This window comes from Rhizoctonia solani, chromosome 8, assembly GCF_016906535.1.
Source record: "Rhizoctonia solani chromosome 8, complete sequence".
Classification (NCBI taxonomy): Eukaryota; Fungi; Basidiomycota; class Agaricomycetes; order Cantharellales; family Ceratobasidiaceae; genus Rhizoctonia; species Rhizoctonia solani.
In genome coordinates, this window is record NC_057377.1 from 1,538,077 (window position 1) to 1,550,150 (window position 12,074).

The 12,074-nt window shown below is 47.0% G+C and overlaps 8 protein-coding genes across 8 annotated transcripts; 5 read left to right on the plus strand and 3 right to left on the minus strand.

Annotated features, from left to right (window-relative positions):
- Positions 1-487: 487 nt before the first annotated feature.
- RhiXN_09928 (NIPSNAP protein) lies at positions 488-1,931 on the minus strand (the record flags this gene model as incomplete). Its single annotated transcript, XM_043329744.1, has 10 exons — positions 488-556; positions 615-687; positions 737-838; positions 908-1,077; positions 1,232-1,302; positions 1,351-1,445; positions 1,496-1,541; positions 1,605-1,611; positions 1,667-1,762; positions 1,848-1,931. 10 exons carry the CDS (start codon positions 1,929-1,931, stop codon positions 488-490), a joined length of 813 nt encoding a protein of 270 aa, XP_043182578.1.
- A 236-nt stretch (positions 1,932-2,167) lies between these two features.
- On the plus strand, positions 2,168-3,071 carry RhiXN_09929 (haloacid dehalogenase (HAD) hydrolase superfamily; the record flags this gene model as incomplete). The annotated part of the gene is made up of 4 exons (XM_043329745.1): positions 2,168-2,547; positions 2,606-2,648; positions 2,706-2,875; positions 2,930-3,071. 4 exons carry the CDS (start codon positions 2,168-2,170, stop codon positions 3,069-3,071), a joined length of 735 nt encoding a protein of 244 aa, XP_043182579.1.
- Positions 3,072-3,217: 146 nt separating this feature from the next.
- RhiXN_09930 (NAD(P)H-binding family protein) lies at positions 3,218-3,930 on the minus strand (the record flags this gene model as incomplete). Its single annotated transcript, XM_043329746.1, has 2 exons — positions 3,218-3,723; positions 3,783-3,930. 2 exons carry the CDS (start codon positions 3,928-3,930, stop codon positions 3,218-3,220), a joined length of 654 nt encoding a protein of 217 aa, XP_043182580.1.
- Positions 3,931-4,289: 359 nt separating this feature from the next.
- Positions 4,290-4,902, plus strand: RhiXN_09931 (aldo/keto reductase family protein; the record flags this gene model as incomplete). Its single annotated transcript, XM_043329747.1, has 4 exons — positions 4,290-4,310; positions 4,377-4,505; positions 4,563-4,696; positions 4,755-4,902. The coding sequence occupies 4 exons, from the start codon at positions 4,290-4,292 to the stop codon at positions 4,900-4,902; spliced, it is 432 nt and encodes a 143-aa protein (XP_043182581.1).
- Positions 4,903-5,768: 866 nt separating this feature from the next.
- RhiXN_09932 (uncharacterized protein) lies at positions 5,769-6,319 on the minus strand (the record flags this gene model as incomplete). The annotated part of the gene is made up of 4 exons (XM_043329748.1): positions 5,769-5,771; positions 5,825-5,852; positions 5,911-6,077; positions 6,125-6,319. The coding sequence occupies 4 exons, from the start codon at positions 6,317-6,319 to the stop codon at positions 5,769-5,771; spliced, it is 393 nt and encodes a 130-aa protein (XP_043182582.1).
- Positions 6,320-7,041: 722 nt separating this feature from the next.
- Positions 7,042-8,256, plus strand: RhiXN_09933 (glutathione S-transferase; the record flags this gene model as incomplete). Its single annotated transcript, XM_043329749.1, has 8 exons — positions 7,042-7,178; positions 7,237-7,256; positions 7,315-7,380; positions 7,430-7,575; positions 7,643-7,663; positions 7,729-7,921; positions 7,977-8,064; positions 8,121-8,256. 8 exons carry the CDS (start codon positions 7,042-7,044, stop codon positions 8,254-8,256), a joined length of 807 nt encoding a protein of 268 aa, XP_043182583.1.
- Positions 8,257-8,844: 588 nt separating this feature from the next.
- Positions 8,845-10,464, plus strand: RhiXN_09934 (calcium/proton exchanger; the record flags this gene model as incomplete). Its single annotated transcript, XM_043329750.1, has 9 exons — positions 8,845-9,026; positions 9,074-9,277; positions 9,338-9,427; positions 9,481-9,533; positions 9,598-9,719; positions 9,777-9,897; positions 9,957-9,975; positions 10,026-10,375; positions 10,433-10,464. 9 exons carry the CDS (start codon positions 8,845-8,847, stop codon positions 10,462-10,464), a joined length of 1,173 nt encoding a protein of 390 aa, XP_043182584.1.
- Positions 10,465-10,558: 94 nt separating this feature from the next.
- On the plus strand, positions 10,559-11,882 carry RhiXN_09935 (mitochondrial carrier protein; the record flags this gene model as incomplete). Its single annotated transcript, XM_043329751.1, has 8 exons — positions 10,559-10,684; positions 10,739-10,870; positions 10,930-10,955; positions 11,013-11,264; positions 11,321-11,355; positions 11,416-11,499; positions 11,554-11,669; positions 11,727-11,882. 8 exons carry the CDS (start codon positions 10,559-10,561, stop codon positions 11,880-11,882), a joined length of 927 nt encoding a protein of 308 aa, XP_043182585.1.
- Positions 11,883-12,074: the final 192 nt, after the last annotated feature.

Here is a 12,074-nt window from a genome sequence, read left to right on the forward strand (position 1 = left end):
ACGAGGCGCCTATATAATATAACTTTTGAGGAAACTTTGTGATTCGGATTGGCGAATGTCTAAGCGTTTGAGTAAAGAGAAGGCTGGGCACCGGACTTGAGTCTAGGTTCAGACATCAGTAATATAGGCGAAGCATCCAATGACTAGAGCTCGGATATTTCTGCACGGCTTTGCGTACCAATTAGGATACGAAGGTCTTCGAAGAAGCTAAGGCGGGGATCAACCGGCGCTCGCCCAGTCCTAGGGCCGCTTAGGTATTCCCACGAATTCACACGAATCCCTTAATTCAGCCTAAATATTTAATTTTCCAGAGGAGATACTGACAGCGTAGCAGTACAGTAGTACAGGATACAACGCACCAAATGTGACTAGAACTTGGCAGCACTCGAATATCAATGCGATACTTCTTTCCCAACGACCCAGCCTACAGCCCTCGAACATAGGCTGAAATTTTCGCAAAGAAAAAAAAATTTGATGAAACGGTCAATTATTTCAATGGGCTGAACGGGAGGGCAGCCAAAATAGACGAGTCCATGGTCCGTGCCATTTGACTCGTCTAAATTAATAATCCGAATCATTCAGTAATCGAAGAATAAATGTACAAATAAACAAACCTTATGCACAGTGTCGCTCCAGCCATCTACTTTCCATGCCCTCTCCCTGGTCAGTTTTCTCGTTTCGAGATCCCTTTAAAACCGAATTCAATATGGCTCTCGATCGGTGATAACGGACATACGGGTATTGCCACAGGTGATGGACTTCATGGAGCCGCCCAACTTGAGAAAACCAAGCGCCAACCGGTTTTACAAACTGCTTGCGTGCTTCAATACCGCTACGCCTGTAAATTTAGAAATTGACCACATAAGTTTTATGCCAAGTGGTAACAATCTAATGCAGATACACGCACCAAACGTTTTCCCATTCAAGCAAGCTTCCTGGTTGAAGAGTGTATGATCGAAGCTCGAAAATACCACCTTGTTCGTGAGGAGGACTCGACGGGAGGAAGGCGAACTCTTGGCAGAGTTGTTGATTGCGGGAAAGTAGATACGGACGTAATGCTGCCTCGCTCTCGCGAATCTACAAAATGCCAAGAAAGTAATTAATTGGTATTATATTCGGCAATTCTAGCTTGAGGAAATGTGGAGTTTAGGAAAGTACCGGGTGGGGGCGTGACACATGTGAGAACGCTGAGGCGGCTAAAACGTGGGAGGATGAACGGATAGGCACGCACCTTTGGAGACTCTCTTGCGGCCTGAGTGGTACGATCATAACCTTTGTAGTTCTCATACTCGAGAATGTGAACTATAGTGAGAGTTAGGAAATGAGACTATATGCGGAGGAACGCTTTACCAAAAGTATCCAATTTGCCCACTGTAACCTCCCAACTACCAGTCAGCTTGACGTGCAAATCAGAATCTGCCAACAGTCCCGTGTAGTGTTTCTCACTGGAATTTTCTTAGTCAATGCACTATCGTAAAAATACTGCACGGCTTACGCGGCCTTTTTATATTCTTCAACCTTGTCCGGCTTGACGTGGTGGACTGGGCAGTATTAGGGTTACCTTGAATGCCCGCGATGGAGCCGATATCAATGAAACGACATACTTTCAAACTATTAAAAACACATACTTAGCATATTTCTGGCGACTCTTGGATGAAAACCTTACCCCATGGATGTATTTACCACGACCAATCAATCTCGAATACTGTTGGATCTCAAGCTCTCCTTCTTTCTTTGCCTGTTCGCTGCCATACAAAACGCTCTAATTTATTTTAATAATATATAATGAGAGTGAGGGGGTCAGTATAAAGCATTGATCAGAGATCAAAGTCCAGTATACAACTCACGTTCAGCAGTCCACGCGTTTGAATAGCACTCGCCCTAGGGACGGCCTGGCGGACTGCACCAGCACGCAAAGCGGGAACGATCATGACGAAACGTGATGAATCAGTGGAGTGGTGGTTGTGGTCAAGTACAGTACTCTGGGAACGCCATGCCCAGAAGCAGAGGGGTTGTTCTTCCAGGATGTCAAGATGCCCACGTGACTGCGGAGATCTCAACCGTGACATCAGCTTGGATTCGCATCTACTTTCGGGGCGCGGTTGAGTGATAATTTACTAAAGGAGCGTCTCGGCAAATTATATTAGATACTACCACCGTATATATTATGACATCTTCACTCACTGGTGTCAAGGCGCTCGTATTCGACGTTTTTGGAACAGTATTCGATTGGCATACGAACGTTACAAAGATTCTTGCCGCCCACGCACGTCCAGAATCAACCTTAACCGGTGCGCAGTGGGCCCTGTTTGCTCACAAGTGGCGCCAAGGGATCTTTATCTATCGTCGCGCAGCTGTCGAACGTGGGAAATACTTTAGTCCGGAAACAATCTACCTGCGGACTCTTGAAGAACTGGTGAGAACAGAAGATGTCAATGAAGGGTGGGACGAAGCAACAATGAAGGTTATTTCCGAAGCATGGAAAGCACAGACCCCATGGGAGGACACCCCGATAGGAATGAAATCACTCAAGACTAAGTTCATTGTGTAAGTGAATCAATGTATTGGTACATCCGTGCGTTGATTGTAAATTGGGGTGTGATAGCGTAGCCTTATCTAATGGCTCAGCAAAAGACTTGATCACTATGGTACGCACGCCGGATATTTGCACATTGTTTCACGTATCACCCAGCTATTCAACGTAGAATCGTGCTTCTGGGGTCACCTGGGATTACATCTTGACCTCTGATATCATTAACGCAATCAAGCCATCCCCAGAGGCCTACAAAGCTGCCATCCGCCTTCTTGGACTGAAACCGGAAGAAATTGCAATGGTCGCTGCTCATGAATACGATCTAGAAGCAGCCAAATCTCAGTATGTCTATATTTAATTGGGATTATAGGAGCTTAAAATCTCCAATCTGAGCAGCGGGATGAAAACGGTTTATATCGATCGCGACACCGAGGATACTATGATAGACAAGAGTACCCTAAAAGGTCGGTTTGACCTGTTTATTGAAAGTGGGGGGCTCCAGCAGCTTGCAAAAAAACTGGAGAGTCAGCCTGAATAAACGCCTAAGTTTCCCAAGTCCGAGCCCTATGCGCTTTCGAAATGGCCGCATACACAATGAATAAAATATAAAAGTGTAATATACAGATTATATCGAACAGTGCACAAGCCAAAGTCCAGACCTCCCAGAATCCTAACCAGGCGCGTTCAATAAGCAACAACCCAAGATTTACCGGCCCATTTATTCCAATCTGCTAATACCTGTTCCGCCACGAAATGAGCGACGTCCGCCCGAGAGACCGTCCAAGCACTGGTCAACTCCTCTCCGACCCTATATGCATCCGCCTTTTGATTCCCCAAACATTCTCCGTCGGTGAACATGGCCGGGCGTACAACGACCAAGTTCTGTGCGCCGAACCAGCCACCTTCTACCCCTTCATTCCATCCGGCAGCGTTTCGCACATTCTTCTCAAGACCAATCTTGTCTTCGTGGGCTGTACGGAGCGCATACTTGTACACCGGTTTCAGTGGTAATGGGAGTAATGCGTGGGTACGCTTATCGAGTCCGTTGGACGTGATTGCGATAAGTTTGGGGCGAGTAGCGGGAGTAGTCGAGGATTGGATGATAGATAGTATTATTTCCGAGCACCGAGTTGTGAGATCGGCCGGTGTCAGAACAAAACCTTGTGTGATAGAGAACTTGGGATAGCCACCTATGATATTGAGGTTTACATTGATTATGGAGCTATGATCGCGTATAAAATGGACTAACCAATGCCGAAATACACTACGTCTACTTCCCCGTTGGATTTTGTAGCATCCCAAGCTTGTTGAACATCTTCCCGAACCAAGCCATCGCCACCTATCAGCTTGACTTTACCATCACGAACATAGCTAGCCATAGCCGAATCAGATTCCATAGCATCAGGATTACGAAGTAGAAGAGTGCATGTATGGCCTTGTGCCACTAAACGGTGAGCTAAGAAGTAGCCAACATTACGGGATGCTCCTAAGAGTAAGACGCGCATATTGACCGTAAATGAGATTCAGAGTAAATGGGAATCGAGCCTTAAGAAAGGATGAGGAAGAGTTAGCCTTATCTTGCACATACTTATAAACTTTCGCCACAAGTACAACAAATGTAGCTACGAGAGTGGTTCGGTCGACGTATTTGACCCGCGCGCCGGTCCAGCCGCGCTCCAGATCGTTGTAGGCTACTATCCGATGTGGATTCGGCGTTGACAAATTGCGGTAGAGATAGAGGTTTCGCTGTGGAGCTATGGAGAGGAAACTCGCAAAGGTGCGCTTCTGCCTTTTGCGGGCAGGGTTGGCGTGCTGACTCGATTGTGTGCCAGTGATCTCCAAGGCCGCGGATATCGGGGCAGTTGTAGCGGCATATAGTCCACTCGGTCAAGGAGCGTTGACCGGAAAGCTAAACCTGGCCGATCTAGGCAAGGATGACCACCGCAGTCATTACCCCAAGTTCCAAGAGGAGGTGATCAACTCGGCTTGGGTCAGAGCTCTCTTACTGATGATGCTGTTTAACTTGCAGAGCTTCAAGAAAAACGTAAAACTGGTGGACGCACTGAAGGCCCTTGCCGAAAAGAAAGGGGTTACGACTGCTCAGCTCAGCCTTGCCTGGGTTTCCTCGCTTGGGCATCATGTAGTCCCGATTCCAGGCTCCACGTAAGTACCAAGACCCATGCGATTCCGTAGAGCGTGACTGAATTGTTTATAACTGCAGGCGCGCAGCTCGGACAGTAGAAAATGCATCTGCAGCTTCAATCGAACTAAGCAAAGAAGAGCTAGAAGAAATCGCGGATATCATTGGAGCCAACCCTGTGTCCGGGGACCGGTATCCTGAACGATTGATGCAAACCGTCTGGCGATAGGCTTCTAGACTTGAGCGCTTTCCTTGTTGCAATCTCTCACAATCTGTAAACACTCTAGCTATGCGTACATATCTGTTGTGTTTTGATAGTGGCAATAGAGATATGATTGACAAGAAAACATCTGTATGATTCTCATTTCCTCAACAAAGGTGGGGGCCCAGACGAGCTTGGCAACCCATAGAGGGGCTCGGGTGCTGAAATAAGCTTCAGTCAGGCATCATGGTCAGAGTATTCCTATTACAGAATACAGGAATATCAGGAAAATAGGTGCTGCACACAAACGAGATTTGTTTGTGTAACTGAGTGTAGATTTCTGAAAGGAAACAGATCGATGGCTGTTAACTTGTTCAGGATCGAACACCTTGAACCTTGCAAAAGCTCACGATACTTGTGCGCTTGGTTCTGGTGCAAGTCAGGGGGTGGGTGGACGGGCTTAGCGGCTTTCCGACTGCCGGAGCACCTACACGTATATACGTCACCGTACTCGGACTGGCGTGGCCGAGTGAGGGTAGCTGCCCTCACTTGCTCCCAATTTCAGAAAGTTATACTGGTTCTCATGTTCATTCCGGCATGCAGCAATAATAAATTTACATAAATAAATATTACAATATATAACAATCCGCAGTAAATAAAGACTATGCATACAATGAACCTTGACCCTTAGTACTAGTTCTGAGCTCAAAACCGGTCTCTAAAGGGTACTAGTGTCCCTCCTTACTATGGGTTTCAGGGAGCATCAATCTCCCTGGTGTACTATAAGCCTGCCACGCGGGAGTACGTTCTGAACTTTCCCTATTGGGTGCCGCTACGCTCATGATTTCAACCTCGAAAATTATAGTTTAGCCCATGGCTAGTAGTGAGATATCCTACTTACTATTCCCCTTTGTGAGACACCCACACAGTAGCTATTTCGATCAGCCACTCCGTTCTCGCTTGTGATAGGACGAAGTCTGATTGAAGAGTAATGTTACTCCCGAGCCTGACCCAACTATACTAGGTGCCACTCACATCCCGCCCGAACCATCGGCACATAGTTCGAGAAAAAAGGGGCTTGGATACCCCAGAGATATTCCAGCTCCTGCTTCAACTCTATCGTAATGAAACCCTTTGGTCTTGTCATCTCCCGGCTTAGTAATAAACCATTTAACGGGATTCCCGTACTTGGATAAATTCCACTAGAATTCCGTCGAGTAGACATGAGTACAAGCATGTATGAGCCAACTTTGAAACGAGAGTGGTTACTTGCTGTTCTTGTGCCAACGCTAGATATCAGACCCGGTGTCACAACGATCGGGGCACCGACGTCTACCCAAGTGGCGTACATACACGCGGTATCGTCCGAGTCCTGAGGCGGTACCCCGCCCTGGAATGTAGCGCGCAAATTGAACAATCCTTCGTCCCCGGTGAATTCGATCATGTTCAGAAGCTTAGGATGTTTCGGAAGACGTGGACGCTAAAGGACTAGTCCGCCCTTGAGCGTGGTTTATATATAGTGAGTTGTGTGACGCAACTCGTGTACCGTAGCGCATTACATTATATTCTGATGCACTGCCCGGCGGAAGAGCAATCCTTAGGTAAACTTACACGCACAACGATAAAGAGCCGGCTGATACATTCTTGGATGAGTGTTTCTGTCCATCTTTAATATACAACCTCATGGCGAGACCCAAAAATGCAGATTTTCCGGACACCGAAACCCGCGCCTTGTATGCAGAGATATTGGACCATCAGAACATGCTGTGCACCAAGAACACACGTTGAGCGAGATCCCCATAAATCACGTACACCTGTATATTCAGGATCCGAGCTTTATAATTATCATCGTTCGATCCAAAATAAGCCCAAGAAGCATCGGGTGGCATGATGGAGGCCCACCAAGGGGTCGGCGAAAAGCCCGAATTCAGTACCAATTTCAAATATCTGGTCTCCCTATATTTCGCTTGATCAGTCAGCGACTCGGCACTTGAGTCAGCCAATTCCACTTCTAAACTGCTTTGCTGAATAACTTTTGAGTTCTCATTGAACCAACCTTGGTCAGTCGGGCTTATAAAACCCGTCATGCGTGACGTCAGCCAGATCAATGTCACGGGCTCACGCACACACTTCCCCGTCTCTTGTTTGGAAGTATAAAAGCCGGGCATGATTAGAGGTCTTGTTTCGACACAACCACTTCGTCAAGTTGCTCGCAAACCGTTCTATTCAAGCTCGATATTTGTTAAAGGGATGGCTACTTCTGGTCCTGCTGCGTTGCAAAATGAAAAGGGGTTGCATCTGTTGTGAGTAATTTGATAGCATAGTAGTTAGATAGGACTTTACTGACGTATTAATATACAGGACGATGCCCACTCCCAATGGTATGGGAAAATACCAACTTCATTATGTTCGTTGATCTAAAGACTGTGTTAATAACAGGCCGCAAAGTTCAAACTGCGCTTGAGGAACTCAAAGACGTCTACCAGACTCCATTTTCATGGACCTGTACGTTTGATCAAGGACTTAATGAACACTCACTGACCACACTGGACAGATATCGACATTAGCAAGAATATTCAAAAGGAACCCTGGTTCCTCAGCCTGAACCCAAACGGTCGTATCCCAACGCTGGTCGATAACAGCCAGTCCAAGCCGTTCCCGGTGATGGAATCGGGCGCAATCCTATTGTACCTTGATCAAGTAAGCCTTACAACGCCTTCTGTGACTTTTCGAAGGGTTTGCTCATGATCATCACCGACACCGCCAGTTCTATGATAAGAATAAAGTTGTAAGTGCCCTTGTCCGAGTCTTCCGCGGCGACCGAGCTGGTTGCTAATTATAGACTATATACAGTTCGGATTTGCCGATCCTCTGGAGCATAATGAAATGTTGCAGTGGCTGTTCTGGATGAATGCCGGTCTTGGACCGATGCAAGGCCAGCTGAACCATTTTAACAAGTTTGCTCCAGAGAAAATTGAGTATGGAATCAAGCGGTACCATGATGAGACTCTCAGGCTGTTGAGCGTCATTGACGATCATTTGTCGGGTATGTCAGAATTTGAGGAGCGTTATCATTATCTAATCTAACTCTATTTGTTTAGGCAAATGGACCAAAGAACCCGAGCGAGAATATCTCGCTGGTAATGGTAAAGGAAAGTACAGCTGGGCGGACATTTCGACTTATCCATGGTGAGTTACGTACGGTGAAGTTGGGAATGGTAGACATTTGACGCGGTATGCCGTAGGGTTTACATTGCGGAATTTAGTGGTATTACCAAGGATGAGCTGGCATCGTTGAAGCATCTGAATGCTTGGCTCGAGAGAATCACCCAGCGACCGGCTGTCCAGAGAGCACTTAACAACTACGCGAAGCCGGAGTAGATGGATGTGTTTTAATTCAAGTGTGCAATTAAAATACTATAATAAATGGTCTATTTCAACTTGAGCTCATGATCAGGCCCGTTGAAAGGTTTGACAGTGTGTTTCCCAAGGAGGATATGTGGTGAGAGCAAAAAGGAAGACAGATGATCCCCTGGGAATGAGTGTATTCGGGCGGCTCCGGATGATCTACGGACAGCTAAGTCAAAAAAGTCGTTTGTAATCAACCCTGGGGCGCGCCTAGTCGCGTGTGAATGCGGGGAAGCACCGGGGCAGTTTTCGCGTTTTCCTATTGCGGGAACTGGAGCCGACACCTGCGTGAGAAAGGCTTGGACATGAGATAGTGCATTAAACTCGGATATAACATAGTGTTGGACACGCAGCCAAGGCAGAGGCAGACAAGGGTGGTAGAATTGCATCAACTCAAATTAACCGCCGAAGTTATCCGAACTCGACTCTTCGGTCGGGTGCAGTACATGCACTCTTAGCTCCCACCACCACCACTCACCGCTCCCCACTTGCTTTCTACTTCTATAGATTTGCTTGCTGTCTTATTTATCCTCTAGATTGTGGTAATAGTTCTCAGCAACAATGATTCCCGGGCTCAGTCTCCCCCGTATTTTCCCCACGATTTCCTGTGATGAGTCTGTCCCATCCTCAGCTGTCCGCGCCGCTACATCCTCAGCCTTGAAGCTGGGTTCAGCCCCCGAGACTGAGATTAAACGCTGGAAGCGAAACTTTGAGGCATACGCAAAGGATGTCAACGGTGGAAAGTAAGTCCCAGCACCTCACCTACTGCTCTGGAGCTAAGCCATTATAGATATCTCGATCGAGACTCCTTCATTAACGCCATCGCTCCAAAAGAAGATTTTTCCCGCATTCATAGGGATCAATTTGGCATTTTGTTCCGTGTCGCAGATAGCACCCGTCGGGGTTTAGTCTCATGGGACGAATTTGTCGTCTTTGAAACCATGCTCAAACGTCCCGACGCCGACTACTGGATTGCATTCCAGTATTTCGACGTGTAAGTGTCTTTTTCGGTTCTAGTTCTTGGTATTATCTGAACCCGGGCACTCGATTACAGAGACAGCAATGGGACGATCACATTTGATGAATTTAAAAGCGTATTTTCCTCTAACCTTGGCCCTGATTCGATCCCCTTTAACTTTGATTGGTGAGTCGGGGTTGTGGGTCCATTTATACGAATTTAATCTATTTATTATGCAGCGATTGGGTAAAATTATACCTGGGCAAACGAAACGGCGAACACGTTCTGGGCTGTGAGTTCAAATATAGGGCTCTCTTGACTTGAGCGCTTAGAACTAATTTCCCCAAATTGGGCAGACCACGAGTTCACCCAGTTGATGAAGGGTTTGCAAGGCGAACGTCTCCGTCAATCATTCAAGTACTTGGACTCGAATCAAGATGGTTTTATTCGACCGGATCAATTTAAACGCATCATCCTTGTCCGTATATATCCGATCACTGTTGCTCGAGTCATCGCTTACCTTTAAACTATACAGGAACTCGCTGGGCACAAGTTATCCGATTCAGTCTTGGAACGATTGCCCACTCTGACGACCCTAACTCCTGGCCAGAAGATCTCTTACTCCGAAGTTATTGCATTCCACAATGTCATTCACCGTGAGATGATCTGCTTAATAATCAAATTACCTTATTTAACACATAGTCTTTCTTTCTAGAAATGGACATGGTAGAACGGTAAGCTCATACCTGTGGTGAGAATTTATTATGCTCACTTAGATTACTAGGGTCATCCGCGATGCATGCGCCAAGTCCAAAGACGGAAGAATTGATCAAACCGACTTTTTGAACACGGCCTCGACCACCACGCGCTATGGGCTCTTCTCCCCCATGGAGGCGTCGATCGTTTTCCACTTTGCATCACGTGGCGCAGGAGGCCAACCCCGCTTGGCGCTAGTCGATTTCGCCCAGCTGTTGGACCCGCGCTGGAAGACGCCGTCGGATGCGAGTCGTGAAAAGGCCGCGACCCAGGGTACACGTGGGGTCCTGGATAGCATGCTCCGCTCGGCTTATAGCTTTACTCTGGGTGGTATTGCTGGCAGTTTTGGAGCTACTGTTGTGTATCCGATTGATTTGGGTGAGTGGTTTTGTTGTTGTTGGGCGTTGATAGTGACTGATGCGTAGTTGTTGTCAGTCAAGGTAAATGCGCATATTGTCGTTTATTGAGACTCTCTGCTAACCTGGCCGCATTCTGAAATCAATAGACACGGTAGGTTATCATCAATTCTGACATAACAAGGCCACTTATACTGTTTTCAGCATGCAAAATCAGCGTTCGGCAGTTGTCGGTCAGATGCTATACAAGAACAGCTTCGACTGTGCTGCAAAGGTGCTCCGCAACGAAGGGTTCATCGGCTTTTACCGTGGTCTAGGACCGCAGCTCATTGTGAGTGGCTCGTGTGTATGAGACTTGTCGTCGTACTCAAAAGAGATTACCTAGGGTGTTGCGCCGGAAAAGGCTATCAAACTTACCGTCAACGATCTTGTCCGAGGACGCGCAACTGACCCTGAGACTGGACGTATCAAGTTGATGTGGGAGGTCATTGCTGGTGGTACTGCCGGAGGTTGCCAAGTGGCGAGTATCATAGTATTAGGCTTTCCAAGGAAATTTGGCTGATATATTTCTTGCAGCTCTTCACCAATCCGCTCGAAATTGTGTAAGCGGTCATGTTTGCTTCGTTTTGGTAACACAAGCTGATTCGCTATTGTTATAGTAAAATTCGTCTTCAAGTTCAAGGCGAGGCTGCAAAACTAGAAGGAGCTGTACCCCGTGGTGCTGTTCATATTGTCAGGCAACTGGGTTTGCTAGGATTGTACAAGGGCGCTACCGCGTGCTTGCTCCGTGACATTCCTTTCTCGGCGATTTACTTCCCTGCATACGCTCATTTGAAGAAGGACGTTTTCAACGAGGGGTACCATGGAAAGAAACTCACATTTGGAGAGACTTTGTTGGCTGCTGGTATTGCGTAAGTTCTCCATATCAGAGGCTATCGTTTGTTGCATGGCTGAGCGGTGGTTGTAGAGGCATGCCCGCGGCGTACCTTGCTACTCCGGCTGGTATGTAACTCTTCGTTCCAGGTTGTATGCTCGCGTTGGTACTCACGTTTGTGGTTTTAGACGTGATCAAGACTCGTCTTCAGGTAGAAGCCAGGAGTGGACAGAGTACTTACAACGGAATAGGCGATGCATTCAGGAAGATCTGTAAGTTCATTGCTCTAAATTTCAATACAATGGGTGTCTGACTTGTGTGTATAGTACGTGAAGAAGGTGCTAGCGCATTCTTCAAGGGCGGTATAGCTCGTGTTGTCCGAAGCAGTCCTCAATTCGGGTTCACCCTCGTCGCATACGAATACCTGCACAAATGGATTCCTGTAAGTATATTCTCCTCACACTTGCCTTTCTTCGAGCTCAATGCTCTCATGCTATAGTACCCTGGCGAGAAAACACCTAGTGAAAAGATCGAGACGGCACTTTCGACCGGCCACGAAGACTTGTCCCGTATCCGTGCTCGCAACGCCCTCAAGATCCTTTTGGACGTTCACAGTGACTTTGAGCGCAAGGAACCTGCAACAAAAGCAGCTTAGATTATTATACGTCCTTGAGGGAATTAGGGTATTAGGGAGGGATCTAAGCCCTTTGCTTGAAATGTTGTCGTTCTTTTTACTTGGAATCTTGTTGTCGTGAACTCTTGAATGATTATTTTTTCTATCTCTTTGTCTCTCTTTTTTTACATCACTCGGTGCGACGTATTTAGTAAGAGAGTATACGGTATATGC